Here is a 15,941-nt window from a genome sequence, read left to right as displayed (position 1 = left end):
AGCCATTTGGTTTTTTGGAAATCTAACTGTTAGCTAGAAAGTTCGCTAGTTGATGAATGAGTCCAATGAAACATGTGCATCATATATGCGTTGTATACATACAAACACGTAGATACACATAACATCACATGGTATACACGTACATGTATATATACAAACACGTAGATGCACATTACATCATATGGTATACACGTACACTATGTATATACGAACACGTAGATACGCATTACATAATATGCTATACATGCACATTGTATTTATACATTTAAACTCGTAGACACACATCACATCATATGGTATGTATATACATTATACATACAAACACGTAGATACACGTGTATAAGATATGTGGAGTTTATATATGATGTAATGCGATGGAACACGTGGCGAAACCATGTGCACTTGAAGATATTCTTCGTCAGATCTCGTTGTTTTGTAATACGCACGTGGGTTCAACCATTCATACTCGTTATTTAAATAATACGTTTTCGTGAACAAGTTACGGAGTTAGTGAAAAGAGAAACGCGTGCTATGAAGAGAAGCGCCCTTTTCTGAATGGGTGCTTTGGTTCGGTACGATTTCAAATATGTTAGATAACCGGTATCAACCGATAATAAAACTGGTTTAATCTCTTCTCATACCGGTTTGCAATAGACGGACATAACTCGTGCCATGTAGTCTTTCGGATGCAAAATACGTGTGGAAAAATATGTGTTTTAAATATATTTACCTATTAAAACTCTTTGTAATTTAAATACTTAAGTGAGTCAATATTTATTTCTACTAACGATAAAAAAAATACCGAACCACACAAAAAAAAAATCTATTTATTTCTAGTATTTCTTATATAAAAAAATCCAAAGGTCTAACTAACTAAAAGGATCGAAATTATAAATTAAAAAATAGACCAAAATACAAAATTATGCGAAGATTGGTTGGGATCTCCAATATAAATTACAAAATCAACCGGTTCGATTCTGGTTTGATCAGAATTGAATCAAACCAAACCGGACAAAGATTGTAAAGACAGATCCCGCCGGTGAAAGCTCTTTGTCAAAGGAAATGCGGTCTCCAACCGCCGACTCGCCAGGATCATCACATTCAAAGGCTTCTTTTCCTTTTCAGGAGTCTTCCCAATCTGTAATAAACCATTTCTCTCACTGCAACAAAGATTTTGGTTTCGAGTCTCAAACCTTTTTCTTCAGATAAATCTTTTGAGGAAAGCTTTGATCTCATCGATATAAGGAGCTCTTGTAGGTATTATGTGGCCGGAGTCATGCTCGATGACGGTGGCGCAACCCTCTTCGAAAAATTCAGCGAGATCAGCGCTGACCCGAGTCACTATCTGTCGATCTTTTCCTGGTTCGCTCCCGAAAATGTGAAGCGAAGGGCATCGTATCGACCTTCTCTTCTTCTCCAACAATGGCAGAGGAGCGAAACCCGAGCAGAGAACGCAGAATCTGAAGTCCATTTCGCCTTTGAGGCTATCCGGTTGCCCACAAACTGCGGCTGCCATGGCTGCGCCTTGCGAGAATCCGAGAATGCCATCGAACGGTCCTTGTTCTGAGGAGACCTTCTTCAAGTATGCTAATGATTCATCGAACCCATCCGTTTGATACTGGTATTGCAAGGGATCGAACTTTCCTTCGGCCAATCTCCAGCTCGTCCCATCGGTTTTCTCGGAATCTGGTGAAACCAGCCATGCAAACTTCTTCTTGCAGGTACCTGGTGGCAGGGTAGAAATCGGGTTTTGATCTGAAGACGGGGCATCGTTCTCTGGTGTCTGGTAGACAAACGGTAATTCATGAGGTGCATCGACGAACACAAGCTCTGCGATATTTTTAAGTTTCTTAATGAGCGATCCACTTCTCCCTTTGAAGCCGGACGCATTCTGCCTAAAGCCATGTAAGCATAAGATCCTCAACTTCTGACGAGTCTCGGATCCTGTGTAACCATAGAAGCAGAGAAGAAAAGGTGAAGGTCAAGAAGGGATTTAGGCACTGATCGGATATCCAAAATTTTCAAATTACCTGAATCCAAACCCGAACATCTAGCATCTTATGATATTATCCGACCCCGAATCCGTTTTGGTTAGATACCCGAACTCAAGCTTTCAAATATATATCATATATCATGAGTTGGCTCAGATCGGATACTGAAATTCCAGATTACCGAACCCAAATCCAAAATTTTTAAAGAGATTTCGGTAGGTTTGTATGTAATAACTGTAAAATAAAGGGATAAAAATGTCTTTTCATTGTTTATTCGGATATCCATGGGTAATATCTAATCTCATACCCAATTACCCGAACCTGATTCCCGGGTTTTCCTCATGTTAATAGCCCAACTCATCTCGTATAGTATTCAGGTTTTTTCCCCAGCTCTAATGTCTAAGGCACCATATAACGGTAAAAAAAATTGGACAACTGAGAGTTTCCATCTCCGATACGGATACTACATACGCTTGTATTTGTCGATACTAAGTCTATATGAACATCGGAAACTGAATGTATCCGTCGATAAAGATGGAAAACAGAACAGAGGTCTTACCGTTTGTCTCGGAATGTTGAGATGAGAGTTCAAGACTGAAAGTGTGTGTGCCTTTACCGTGTTTCCGACAAAGCTCACATACATAAAGATCCCCTTTCACCTGCAATGTCATACCAAAAGCCCAAGATTTACCATAAAACCCTAAACACAAAATCAAAAGCCGGTAGTTGAACAATCCGAATGCATTACCCTGCAACTATCACAGACTAATACAAGCATCCTGCAGAATTGGCAACGACAACGCGGAGAATAATCATCGAAAGAAGATCCGCAGAGAAGGCAGTTGCCAATGATGTCGAATTTTGAACTCCCGACCGAGATGCTGCAAGAAAGAACAGAAGAATTTCAGTTTATGTTTCTCGGTATGAAAAGGGTTTGGTCAGAAAGGTTAGTGATCGCCATACCGGTGATCAAACACAAAGTTCTTCCCTTTGAAGAAACCCCCATCGGGAAACTGTTCCAGGTATCTCTGTATGCCACCAAACAGCTGGGCAAAAAGAAAGAAAAGCCTGAATCAGTGACATGTCTTGACGCGGGTCAAATCAACATTTTCCGGGATCTTACCTGAAACACGTTCTCAAATCCAGCCCCTTTTGACCTAATATATGCAGAAGCCATCTCGCATCTGATTCCGCCGGTGCAGTACCTGATTACCGCAACAAATTAGAACTTCAGCAATTTGACCGACACAAACACGACGGTAACACTCAGGAAACCCCTTTGCCATTCTTACATAAGTACATTTTTGCCCTTTAGTTTATCGGTATTCCGATCAATCCAGGAAGGCAAATCACTGTACTGCCTGATTTCAGGATCAAAGGTATCGACATTTGTTGTTTCAAATTTCCCAATTCTTGTCTCATACAAGTTCCTCGCATCAAGCAAGATGAGTTCCTTATTGTCATCCCCACTGTTTCCATCAAGAAGTTTACCTGTGTTACCAGACAAGAATAAACAAATCAGCTGTGATAATATTTGCATAATTGCAATTGGTCCACTAAAAAACTAGTGGATAGTATTAAGCAAAAAGTAGACCCACAATCCAAGAAAGTGCTTCTTACCGGCATTCTGAAGAACGGAATGGAACTCAGCAGCAGAGAGATGCTTTCCGGCATTGGAGATTTCCGGGGATTTTAAGAGAGGACAAGGACTAAAAGTCACCAATTCCTGCAAATCAAAAGGCTCATGGCATAAAACCAAACAGAATGCAATAAGCGATTTCCGGGTGAAGAGGTACAGACAAGATGAAGACAAATTGAATGAAACACGAGCAGTTGGCACAAATGTATTGTGTCATGAAAAGATAAGAGACTAAAATGGTAGGATGAGAAGAACGTAAAGGCAAACAACCTCAACAACCCGGATCGATAGTGATGTAAACCCGCATTCCTGAGCGACCTTGTTGTTCAAGGGGTGATGACAAGACGCAAGCTTGAAATCAGTCCCTTCAAACAAAGGATTCAGCTTCAGAGCATCAATATGTTCCTCCAATGCAGCTAACCTCCCACCAACCTAACCAAAATCCAAAAGATTTCCTGTTGTTTCAATCATATAATCATCAACCTCTAATATATCATTCAGACGGTGGAAGTTCCTTAGTTGATTCAGATGGCTCTTACTTAACCTAAAGTTGGACTGTTGGAGATTCAAACCAAACATAGAACTCAAAAGGGTAAAACTTCCGTTTCATTTCATTCAACTCCAATCATAATTCGATCTGAGGACCTTCGGATCTTCAATCAGACATTGAAAGCAAACACATAACTAAATAGGGATAGACTTTCATTTCATTTCTTCCCATTCTGGCAGTAACTCAATCTCGAGATCTTCAGTACTCAACCAGACAGCAAAAAATGAACATAGACCCTCAAAAGCATATAGACTTCACATTCGTTCCTACCAATTCCGACAAGTATTTGGCCTCACGACCTTCAATCCTCAATCAGACAGACAAATGAAACACAGAATCCAAAAGGACCAAACATTCTGATCATTCGATCTTCAATCAGACAGACAAATGAAACACAGAATCCAAAAGGACCAAACATTCTGATCATTCGATCTTCAATCAGACAGACAAATGAAACACAGAATCCAAAAGGACCAAACATTCTGATCATTCGATCTTCAATCAGACAGCCAAACCGAACATAGAACTCAAAAGAGCTAAACCAAACAGAGAACCCAAACCCCTCGATATTCAACCGGCACATCGTTAAACGTAAAACAGATCAATCTTATGGTTCGTTTCTTCGCATTTGATCAAGAGAATGAGATGCTAAGCTTACAGTGACATTGACACCATGAGGGGAGAGCCTGACTCGGCCGAGTAGACCCAGCGAGCTGCAGTTGGATTCGTAGAACGAAGCGAGTTCGCTCAGAGCGGGAATAGAGGTGTACTTGTAATAAAGCAACACGCCATATGGCTCTTCCTCTTCAATCCTCTGATTCTCGCGATCGCCACCCGAAATCGCTCCCATTAGGGTTTCCGGAATGGAAGACGGAACGAACAATACACTTCCCCGGTACCAATACGATGCCTAGACCGTTTGATTCGATCAGACGCGTCACCAAACGCTAACTAGCGTTTTAAAACGCGCGTTTGACGAAGTAAATAAATGGAACGGATTTTTTAATTGAATTGAATCTAATATAAAATCAAATGATTATTATTTTCTAAAAATAAAAAAAAAATCAAGCCAAAACGAATTAGATTTTAAAAAAATAATTTAAAATTTTAAAAATTTAGAACTTTTCTTAAACCAAAATAATCAAATCTAAGTATAACCGATTCAAATCCAAATAGAAATCTGAAATGACACCTCCTAAATTTAAAAACATCAAATTAGTGTTCGGAAAAAATTACGTAAACATCGATTGGATATCCGACCCGATTCGATATATATATTCTAAATACGATCTAAAAATCATATGTACATATAATTTGGATTTACACTCTTCTATTTTTTTTTCTTTCTTATTTATTTCTTCTTAACTTGAAATAACGATCACGATCCTTTTTTGAAGTAATAAGTTTATGAGTATAAATTTTGAATTTAACCCATAAATATACAATTTAAAAAAAAAACATAAGTTGCCAAAATGTAGTTATAAATATCTTGACCATAGACCATAATTTTCTCTATTTAAAAATAAAGACGGGAAATAATTATAATTTCTTAAAAAATATATGGAAAAACAGTTTGGTAGTAGTACGAGATTTGATTCTGCAGTCTGGTTTGGGTAAAAATGGGTTGACAAGAAACATATTTCGTTACACAAATGGAAAAAAAAATATAGTTATTGTTTGGAGTTAGTGTGTGAGCAAACGGACGAAATTGAATTTTTCTTGTATATTAAGTTAAATTGTATATTTGTTATTTAATTTTTCCAATAACATAACACCTAGCTTTTTACGTTCCTGAATTGGTTACTAACTTGATTTATAGGAGTTTCTTCCGTTTATATCATTAAATACGATGCATAAAAAAATGGTTTATCCGAATAAAAGGATAAATAAATTTTACACTTGCAGAAAAAATAATAAATCTTAATGATCTTTATAATTAGGAAATGTGAAATCAAAGATAATAAGATATATTTTTTTAAAAATGGATATATATTTTTTTTGAAAACTTGAGTTAATGAAATAAAACTCAGAATATAAAAATAGTTGGAATAACTAAACAAAAATATTTTTTTAAAAAATGGAATAAATATAATTTTTGAAAAAAAAAAACAAACTAAATACAAAAATAATTACTAATAAAAATCGAACTAGAATCCAATATATCCACCTACTCAGCGCTAACATAGATGATGATAGAGATGTTACATATGCATGGATACAAATATCAAAATATTAATTTCGGATTATGGTTAAAAAGATTAATTTTGGACCAATACATGTATTAAATAAAAATGTAGATAGACCGACCACTCTGCGTTTGTATCATCGACCCTTCATCATAGTTATTATGATCATAATCTTGACGATTTTGTTCGTTGAATGTCACCTCACCACATACAATTTAATGGGTGGGTCTTCTCAACCATACAAGACACGTGTCAGAATTTAATTGGATGTCTTTGTCAAACAGCATTGTTTGTCTCCCCACCAAGTTAACTTCAATTCGGCCATAAATTCACCCCAACTATACAATTAATGCAACTTTGCATCACATTTATATGTTCTGTTTTTTTTTTTGCCTAAATTCTTTACATTTCGTTTAATCGAACCCTGTTTTTTTTTTTTTTTTTTTTATAAAAAAGGATTAATCGAACCATGCTTAAATACTATTTGGAATAAATTAATATTTGTTACACCGCATTTCCCCATATTATATAAATCAAGGGTGAATTTCGGATTTTAATTATGTTTAGTTGGTTTATTTTCGAATACAGTTTTGTCACAAAAAAAAACATATTTATCAAATGTTTATATTAATTTTGAATCCTGTTCGGGTTATATTAAATTTTGTTTCGGTCTAGTTTTTATAGTCTATTTTATTATGTTATTTTTGATACTTAATTTGGATCGATTCGATGAATTTAAATTTTAAAAATGAATTCCATATTATTATATCATTATATAATATTATGTGATGTTCCATTTTATATATCTTTACGGCAGCGCCCATCCGGGTAAAAACATTATCATGATAAGCACAAACACATTGAACTCGGTATTTCTATTGGTTAATCTTTTATGTAACTCAATAGCATATTCCGTGCCGAACCAGATCATTACTCCATCTCCATGCATTGATATACACGTTTATTTAAATAACTACCCATATCTATAACCATATTTTGTTATATAATCACAAAAGCAGAATAAATTGATATTAATACCATCTATATAACTTTTAACAAACAATGTTTTTGGAAAACGAGACCTCAAGCATGTAAAAAGCTTGATGTAAATATTTTTTAAATTTGTATATTCGATTTTTTTCAGTGCTGATTTGTAGATTTCAAAGATATATATTTTTTATATCAAATTTATTTCAGATATAATTATATATTAGTACTCCAACACATAAGCCAGAGGGTTAGCTCGAAAGAGACAGAACACAACTGTTGGTAGCTCACCTAAAGAGACAGTTTCCCACATCCCAATGTCTTTAAAGCCAGTATTGACTACCATGGGCCAGTGGCATTTCTGTAAAAATATCAAGAATCAAGGGGTGAATTCATATCTCTCCACCTATATATTAAAAAAGTGATGTCCCTTTCTTCTTCCCCACAAGAAGCATAGACAAAAACCTGCTTTTTCATCAAAGCAAAACCCAGAAGAGGAAAAGCAGAGAAGCAGAGAGAATATGGCGTCGATTGCAGAAGAAGTGAGAGCTAAAGCCGAAATCTACCATGGAGACGCGCTATGCCAAGAGAAGACGAAGGAGTTCCTGAGGGAAGTGGCCATGCCAAATGGGCTGCTGCCATTGAAGGACATACAAGAGGTCGGGTACGAGAGAGAGTCAGGCACCGTGTGGCTCAAGCAAAAGAAGAGCATAAACCACAAGTTCGAGAAGATCGGGAAGCTCGTGTCTTACGCGACGGAGGTCACGGCCGTGGTCGAGGTCGGGAAGATCAAGAAGCTGACCGGCGTAAAAGCGAAGGAGCTTCTTGTGTGGATCACGCTCAACGAGATCGCGGCCGAGGAGACAAAGAAGATAACGTTCAAGACTCCTGCCGGGTTGTCGAGGACGTTTCCGTACTCTGCGTTTGTGGTTCCTGATGAGGCGGAGGATGAGAAGAAGAAGGAGAAGGAGAAGGAGAAGAGCTCCAATGGTGTTGGAGGAGAAAGTGAGGCCAATAAGGTTGTTGAGGTCAAGGAGGTCTGACCTGGTCTCTCTCTCGAATCTTGATGAGTTGTGTCTTTAATCCTCGTACTGCTGCTGTTTGATTCTACCCTGTAATAAGATGTTTCTGTTCCAAAGCATTTCCTCCATCAATCTCTACCATTAAAGCTGCTTCTTGGAAGAGAAAACAAGAATCTACTGTCTATAATTCTGGCATATATCTTTGTTGATGGCTACTAAGAACTCAGCAGAATAGAATCAGAAAAAAAAAAAACGTAGATGACTGCATTTCATGCAAATGGGTAACTTCACTTCGATCAAGGTTTGCTTCGTTTTGTTTCGAGTTTCTTGCAACCCTACAAAGATCCAATCTAAAGCAAGAGAAGAGACCAGATCTTTTGCCCTAAAAACGTTTTAACCGCGGTAAAAAAACGGTGACATTAGGGACCCAGTGGACTTTCCCTAATATTTCCTTCCACATAAATTATCACCTGGGTTCTAGTGTCATGCTATAAGCAATAATGCATATCGGGCATTAAATCGTTTTTTTCAATCGTATTTTACTATTTATTTAAACTTACAAACCGGTCTGAACCGAGCCCGTGTCAAAAAAAAAAAGTAGACATCCATTGAGCCGACAAGGCCAAAGAGGGAGCAGCATCCTTCACGGTTACAGCATTGTTAAGAAGATATTTACTGAATTATACGTCTCTAATACATCGCGGGATACTAAAGGACATGGCCAATATTAGTAGTAGAAAGTATCTCAAGGGAAGGAAGCCAGCCCAAAAAAAAAAAAACTGAGCACCAAATTGCTGACGCCATTGAAATAATCTTTGCCTGCTCTCAACCCGAAATCACACATTCTGCCTACTGTTAACACAACGGAGAAGACGATCAATCAATGCCAATATGCGAAAGAAAACGTAAAAGGAAAGTCTTTTTTTTCGTAGAAGAATACCTTGGAAGGTGTTAACCACTTGCCATTGATCCATTCTTGATGCAGCCTCAGCTGAGAATGATCGAACTTTAGGAACTCCTGAGTATTCTTGAAGTGAACCACATATTTCGAATTGGCGAGAACCTTCGAGATCTCCCCAACCCACCATCCATCATTATACAAAGCGTCCACTTTCTCATGTTTGACAAAGCCCTCGACCATGAATGTCTCCGGTGGTCGAGGCCTCATGTGCAGAACGTCGACCTCTTCCCTCAAAGACTCCTTGCCATCTTCACCTTTCAGTTTCTCGTACTCAACGAGGTATTTTCGCTTCCCTCGGGCCTCGATAACCTTCGCAACAAACCAAGAATCTTCAAAACCCTCTTCCTCACTGCTTACCTCGACTACAGATCCAATGCTAAACTCTTGCTTTCCGGTTTCTTTCTTAGTACCCACTTTCCCATTGCGTGAAACTTTCTGCAGATCGATATAAATACTAAGACATTTATTCAAGGGTGAATGAATCAAAATAGAAAGATTTGAGGAAAAAGGGATCTCCGAGAGATTATCAATGTGGAGAAGATTACAACACCTTTGCCTTCTTTTTCTCTCCTGCTTTCGTTGACAGCTGCCAGTTCCCGTTTATCCAGTGCCTATGCAACCGAAGACCCTGCCTTCCAAACCGAATCCTCTCTCTTGAATATTTGAAGAAAACACCAAATCTCCCATCTGGTAAAATCTCTGTGACAACACCTTCCCACCACCCGTCATTGTAATACGCATCTACCTTGTCTCCCAGTTCAAAATCTTTATCCTCCTCCTTCGATGGTGGCGGCGGCCGTATGTGCAGAAAGTCAGTTTTTTCTCTCAGAAGCTCTACGCCATCTTCTGCTCTCAAATCCCGGTATTCGACAAGGTATTTGTCTTCTCCAATGGGTTCAACAATTCTAGCCACGAACCAAGAGCCCTCAAAACCTTCTTCCCCGCTGCAAACCTCAACAACTGTATCGTTGGAGAACTCTTGCTTTGCGATTGCTTTGACGATTTCTGGATCTACTTTGCACAAAATGTTCTGCAGGTTAAAAAAATGAAAATATGAACATGAATGCAGCAGATTACCTTAAAGCTAATAACAGGACTGAGAGAACTTACTAAAATCGAGACAAAAATCTGAACAGCAAGCACTAAACATGGCATGGAAGAACTAAGGCATGACCCTCGAGTTGAAACTATGTCAAAGTTTCTATCAAATGCTCCACTCAGAATAGCTAATTGCAGAGAAGAACTCTATTTCCATAGTCTTTCAAGTTTTTGTTTCAGAAATATATGTTATCAACACTTTCAGACATAAAACCAAATTCCCATTTTCCTGTTTCATTTCGAACAACACATAAGAGGAAAAACCTATTGCTTATGGTCTCTTCTGCTATCATGGATTCATGGGTTTCAGTTTCACAGAGCCTGTATAACCCAGTAGCCCAGATATTACGAAAACTAAGACCAGATAACACATGCGAACAAACCCTAACCCGACATGGGAAAGGGGAATCCTTCCGACCAATTGTAGATTGATATAGACAGAACACATACACATGGAACAGACAAACGTGGACAGGATGTGTACCTCTTCTTCTTCGTCTTCTTCCTCTTCGTCTTCTTCTTCCGCCTCTACCGGCGGCCTCCAAGCACCATCAACCCACTCCCTATGCAACCTCAGGTCATTCTTCCGAAATCGAATCTGATCCTTCGAACTCCTGAAGAAAACATTGAATTCTTCATCACCCAGAGCCTCCGTCACGACACCTTCCCACCACCCATCATTGTAATAAGCATCCACTTCTTCCCCCACCGCGAAGTCTCTCCCCTTCTCCGGCGGCGGCGGAGGGCGAAGCTGACGCAACTCCACGATCTCCCTCAGCTGCTTCTTCCCCTCGTTGTCCAAGAACAGGGTCGCGTACTCCACCTGGTACTTCGCTGGGCTCTTGTCGGAAGATCGCCGGACGACCGTCCCCGGGTACCACGAGCCCCGAAACCCATGCTCGTCGGAGCTTATCTCCACGGCGGATCCCGGTTTCAGGAAAGAAGACCGCCGTGTCCGACCCGACCTCGAATGCATCGAACACTTAAGTTTTTTTTCTTCCTCTGCTTCGCTAGAGACAGATTCCGTAAAAGATAGACCCAGAGAAGACAATGGCGGGAAGAATTACTCAGGAATTTGACTTCAGCATTAGGGTTTGTGTATCTTATGTTACCAAAATCGATTTGGGGTTTTTGCTCCGACGAGGAACTTTCTCGAGGGAAAATGATTGTTAGGCCGTGTTTGGGTCTGCGATTGATTATTACCGCAATCGCAGTCGCTGATTTAAATGACAAAAAGACCATGTTGTCCTCTCCTCTGGTTTCTTTTCTCCCTAAATATACTGTGAATTTATATGAAATTGCAAAATTTTATACTGCGTAAAAGCATATACAATTGAATATTTATATTAAAATATGTTAATTTTAAAAAATGTGTATATACATACATTTGTCTAGTACATTATGACTTTGAATTTAGAAATAAAACTAAAAAGATATTATTTCGGTTGTTATGATAAACTACAAAAAACAATAAATGTATAAAATTATTTTGAAAAATACATTTTTGTAATTAAAAATTAAACTTAAACTGAATAGAAAAATAATCACTATCATCATTTTCATAAACAGTAGGAAAATTTCTATAAAAATACAAATACCTCATTTTTTAAATTGACAAATAAGTACCATAATTTAGTTATTTTGTATCAAATCCACATCTATTTGACACAAATTGATATAATTATCAATTAATTATGTCATTGATTTGATATCTATTTGGTATAAATTAATCGAATTAGAGTATTTATTTAGTAATTTAAAATTTGATATTTATATTCGGTATAAATTTATCAAATTAAGATATTTATTTAGCAAATTAAAAATTGAAGTATTTATGTAGTTCATTTAGATAAATTGGAGTATATTTATGAAAAATTTCCTAAACATTAAAATCTTCTAGCTGGATCTATATCACGAATATAATAATAATAATAATAATAATAATAATAATAATAATAATAATAATAATAATACGCTAAATAACATGAACCTGTTTCATCCTTACAAGCAAACACATATCTTTATACGTATGCATACTGTGTATATACACGCTCTATTTCAGACAACAACATTCTCAGTAAGACTAAACACCAGAAACGCGAAACAATGTGTGAATCTCCAACTCCTTTAATCTATAGAACAAGCAATGTATATCTGTACAGAAAAAGCTCTGTCTGAATCGATATTTCTGTCGGAAAAGCTAAAAACTTTGACCGTTTTCGCTTCACCGGACCAGAATCTGAGTCTTGGCGGCGACTCGGGAGCATTTTTTCCGGCCAGTTTTGCTGAGAGCACACACGCAGATCTCCAGAAGTTCATAATCTTCGTCCCAGAACAACAACGAGGCCATCTCCGGATTCTCCAGGAGGAGTTTAGACGTCAAGAACCCAGAAATCGTCCATGTCTGGTGTAATCGGGATTGCTTACCGATGAATTTACCGGTTCTAGTGTCATAATACTCGGGCCATCGATCTCCCGGAAGCCTCTTCTCGGCCACAGAAAGAGCTTTCTCGGCTAACTCCGGTCTGCCCATCTTCATGCACGCTAATGTGAACTGTAACCAAATCAACAGATGAAAAGTGAACTTGGATGAATACAATCTCAGACTATTATCATTGCCAAATAGACCTTCAAGTTGTACCAAAAACACCACAAATCCAGCAAATGATCCCAAAAAAAAGTCCACCCAAATGCTCGTAGTTCAGTGTTTTACCAGTATCAACTAAACCTCGAACTCGTAGATGTGCCAAAACTCGGAACTTTAAAGATTTCAGAGTAGGATAGTTGATGAACACTTCCAGCAAGATTTGCTAAGACTGTTTCGTATCATATATTCCCGATAAAACAATTTCATACCTGCCAAAGAAGCGTTGGCCAGGATCCACCGTTGTGATATGACCAAGGCCTGCAACGTTTTGTCAAACATTTCAAGGTTTAGATAACGAAATGAGCGAAAAGAGAAAGGAGAGGAGGAGGCGGAAGAAGAACTCACGTGTTTTTCGGGTCACTTCCTGTGATTATACGCCACTCATCGTATTCCAGAGCAGGATAACATATTTTCAGAGGCATATGCCCGATGATGTCTTCCCACTTAGCTTCGATCAGGTTCAGTATAGCTTCGTTCTGTTTTGGTGTACCTAAGGACGAGATAATAGACCAGAGATTCCCGAGAGTGAAGAATCTAAAGTCCATGTGAGCGGGCTGAAGATTGCCGATGAGGTACCCGCCTTGTTCGGGAATCCAGTCCATTAGCCATGGAGGAATCTGATCAGGATAGATGTTGAACTTGTTTGTAGCCTCGGTTGAATACTCTTCTGTCTTGTATCGGTATATCTCGTTGATCTTCTTCATATCAACCCAGTAGTATTCTCTGATGTGAAATGATAAGGCACTTAATCTATTGTTTATGGCCCTTGTGAGATCCTGGGAGCTTTCGTTTATCGAAAGCATCTCACGGGAGCATCGGAGAGCTGAGTAGAATAAAGCCTGCAAACATATCGGGTGCATTAAACAGAATAATGTTTAAGCCCTTCAAATAGACAGCTCGAAACTGTAAAAAGTAAGTATGATCAGAGAATTTATTTTAAAAAAGAAATTTTGATTTGAACGTACTTGGATCTCGAGGGGGTGGCCATGGATACCCATTCTACGGTCTATCATACAGGAACCATCGGTGACCAAAAGCGAAGGGAACATATCGAACCCATCTGCCAAACACAACTTCATGACAAGCTTTATGCCCGTCTGAACATCGATCCTTTCTTGTAATGAATAGTCGCCCGTTAGTTTTCCATATGCTCTTAAGAGAATGATCCACCACAAACCTATAGACAGAGATTGGAAGAACTATTCAGTAGAACACTTTCCCGGGAAACAAACAAACAAGGGCAATGCAGCTTAAGACATTACTCCTGCAGAATAGTCAATAGCATATGAAACTTCAGGAAACACGAGCATAATCTATAGCCAAAGAGATGATGAACTGACCGGAATCCACAGGAGCAACACGACCAATAGCTGATTCGCCAAAATCCGGATCGAGGACATCTTCTGTATTGTTCTCGTCAATAGGCACAGTCCTGACTTTAAAACTTGCAGGCATCAAGCCCTGACCAGGACTGTAACAATCTACAGTTTTCTCCCAGCTCTATAACACAAGGAAACAACACATACTTACACACCTTCCTAAGTATTAATATTTGATCAAACACAAACACTTGTACACACCTTCCTAAGAATTAATATTTGATCAAACACAAACACTTTCAATTCAGACAAGCCGGGTTCATCCATAACAGAATCCAAAATCAACATAACATGTCACTTGTAAAATGGAAATAAATATAAGATAAGAATGACAGATATTCAATATACATTCTGAAAGCTCTGAATCCGATTACAAAATGTGTCTCTCCAAATGTTAGTTTACACTCCAAAGGCGAACTCATTCCAATTCTACAGCCACTGGCTATACGTTCAAAATGCTCCAATATACACACAAGTAGACATATCTATACATACATACGTACCTGAAGTTGTAATGTATGGAGGAGGAAGTTCCTCACAATCTCTCTTTCTCCCTTAAGCAAGAAAGCCAATGCCGATGGAACAAAGTCCCTAATAAAAACCTGATCGTAATTCAATGGCTGCTTATCTGCCGGATCATTTGCCGCCACCGTCCCCACCGGAGACCCACAATACCTCACGACGGCGTTTTCCAATAGCCTCCAAGCTTCCTTCTCAGCATCACTCTCCTCTCTCGTGTTCTTCTTCCCACGCAGAGTTTCAACATTTTCTAAGCTAAATCCTGCAGAACTCACTGAATTCTTTGCACTATCGCCATTGTTGTCGATCTCTGCCCTAGACTCTTCTTGCCCACCTACGATCTCTTCGTCTTTGTCTATTCGTTCAACGACCAAAGGCTTCGAACTTATACCGTTTTGAACGTAAATCCTCTCAAAATTCTTGTCACCGACATGGGTTTCTACAGAAGTGGAAAATTCTCTTACCGACACGCCGGTGATTCTCACTGCCGCCGAAACCCAACTTCGAGAAATCGATAAAACCCTCGGTCGCTCGAGATTCGAAATGGGCGACGAAATCAAACCCTGGGCTTTGTCCAATGGGGTCGGAGAGGACGAGGCGTTTCGTCCGAGATCGTGTCTGAAATTCGTAGAGAACCTCGAAAATAAGAGGCGCTCACGAAACCTCCTGGTGCAAGGAGCTTTCATGGCGGAACTACGGATAAGGCAGAAGAAGGTCATGATTTTCGAACCGAATTACGATGGCCAGGAATGAATCACAAAAGCAAAATCCGATCTCTGATGCGAGGGAAAAATGAGGAACGAATCGGGAAAGAATACGTATCTCTGACTGGTGTTCGAGGGATTGGCGCGAGGGCGAAGAAAAAAATGAGAGATATTTCTGATTCCCAACCAATAAACGAAAATAAAAAAATCTCGGGCTAGGTTAAATTGGGACACGAGCCCACAGATTTTTCTTGGGGA

The 15,941-nt window shown here is 38.7% G+C and overlaps 4 protein-coding genes across 5 annotated transcripts; 1 reads left to right on the top strand and 3 right to left on the bottom strand.

The window, feature by feature from the left end:
• Positions 1-866: 866 nt before the first annotated feature.
• LOC104823718 (rhodanese-like domain-containing protein 6) lies at positions 867-5,082 on the bottom strand. Its single transcript, XM_010555412.2, has 9 exons — positions 4,839-5,082; positions 3,901-4,062; positions 3,612-3,717; positions 3,284-3,482; positions 3,115-3,196; positions 2,955-3,037; positions 2,740-2,872; positions 2,551-2,650; positions 867-1,944 (listed from the first exon to the last, which is right to left on the bottom strand). Exons 1-9 carry the CDS (start codon positions 5,028-5,030, stop codon positions 1,202-1,204), a joined length of 1,800 nt encoding a protein of 599 aa, XP_010553714.1. The 5' UTR covers positions 5,031-5,082; the 3' UTR covers positions 867-1,201.
• A 2,703-nt stretch (positions 5,083-7,785) lies between these two features.
• Positions 7,786-8,570, top strand: LOC104823717. Its single transcript, XM_010555411.2, has one exon. It carries the CDS (start codon positions 7,875-7,877, stop codon positions 8,394-8,396), a length of 522 nt encoding a protein of 173 aa, XP_010553713.1. The 5' UTR covers positions 7,786-7,874; the 3' UTR covers positions 8,397-8,570.
• A 391-nt stretch (positions 8,571-8,961) lies between these two features.
• Positions 8,962-11,633, bottom strand: LOC104823716 (DUF724 domain-containing protein 3-like). Of its 2 annotated transcripts, none has more exons than XM_010555408.1 (4): positions 10,919-11,633; positions 9,887-10,366; positions 9,316-9,771; positions 8,962-9,224 (listed from the first exon to the last, which is right to left on the bottom strand). In XM_010555408.1, the coding sequence occupies exons 1-4, from the start codon at positions 11,408-11,410 to the stop codon at positions 9,201-9,203; spliced, it is 1,452 nt and encodes a 483-aa protein (XP_010553710.1). In that variant the 5' UTR covers positions 11,411-11,633; the 3' UTR covers positions 8,962-9,200. The 2 variants fall into 2 exon arrangements, with proteins under 2 accessions (XP_010553710.1, XP_010553711.1); XM_010555409.1 differs by having other exon boundaries at positions 8,962-9,227; positions 10,919-11,630.
• A 769-nt stretch (positions 11,634-12,402) lies between these two features.
• On the bottom strand, positions 12,403-15,875 carry LOC104823715 (alkaline/neutral invertase A, mitochondrial). The gene is made up of 6 exons (XM_010555407.1): positions 14,964-15,875; positions 14,422-14,581; positions 14,047-14,258; positions 13,427-13,920; positions 13,291-13,339; positions 12,403-12,988 (listed from the first exon to the last, which is right to left on the bottom strand). The coding sequence occupies exons 1-6, from the start codon at positions 15,696-15,698 to the stop codon at positions 12,659-12,661; spliced, it is 1,980 nt and encodes a 659-aa protein (XP_010553709.1). The 5' UTR covers positions 15,699-15,875; the 3' UTR covers positions 12,403-12,658.
• Between the last annotated feature and the right edge of the window lie 66 nt (positions 15,876-15,941).

This window comes from Tarenaya hassleriana, unplaced genomic scaffold, assembly GCF_000463585.1.
Source record: "Tarenaya hassleriana unplaced genomic scaffold, ASM46358v1 Cleome4, whole genome shotgun sequence".
Classification (NCBI taxonomy): domain Eukaryota; kingdom Viridiplantae; phylum Streptophyta; class Magnoliopsida; order Brassicales; family Cleomaceae; genus Tarenaya; species Tarenaya hassleriana.
This window is presented reverse-complemented; position numbering and strand designations above follow the sequence as displayed.

Excerpts from the sequence above, each read along its gene's own strand:
- LOC104823716 (XM_010555408.1), bottom strand. The coding sequence starts at position 11,410 with ATGCATTCGAGGTCGGGTCGGACACGGCGGTCTTCTTTCCTGAAACCG. Across the intron at positions 10,367-10,918 it reads AAGAAGACGAAGAAGAAGAG|AACATTTTGTGCAAAGTAGA; the intron begins GTACACATCCTG and ends TTTAACCTGCAG. Across the intron at positions 9,225-9,315 it reads AGTGGTTAACACCTTCCAAG|GCAGAATGTGTGATTTCGGG; the intron begins GTATTCTTCTAC and ends TGTTAACAGTAG.
- LOC104823715 (XM_010555407.1), bottom strand. The coding sequence starts at position 15,698 with ATGACCTTCTTCTGCCTTATCCGTAGTTCCGCCATGAAAGCTCCTTGC. Across the intron at positions 14,582-14,963 it reads TCCATACATTACAACTTCAG|AGCTGGGAGAAAACTGTAGA; the intron begins GTACGTATGTAT and ends CTTGTGTTATAG. Across the intron at positions 13,340-13,426 it reads GGAAGTGACCCGAAAAACAC|GCCTTGGTCATATCACAACG; the intron begins GTGAGTTCTTCT and ends AAAACGTTGCAG.
- LOC104823718 (XM_010555412.2), bottom strand. The coding sequence starts at position 5,030 with ATGGGAGCGATTTCGGGTGGCGATCGCGAGAATCAGAGGATTGAAGAG. Across the intron at positions 3,197-3,283 it reads AAGGGCAAAAATGTACTTAT|GTACTGCACCGGCGGAATCA; the intron begins GTAAGAATGGCA and ends TGCGGTAATCAG. Across the intron at positions 2,873-2,954 it reads AACTTTGTGTTTGATCACCG|CATCTCGGTCGGGAGTTCAA; the intron begins GTATGGCGATCA and ends TCTTTCTTGCAG.
- LOC104823717 (XM_010555411.2), top strand. The coding sequence starts at position 7,875 with ATGGCGTCGATTGCAGAAGAAGTGAGAGCTAAAGCCGAAATCTACCAT.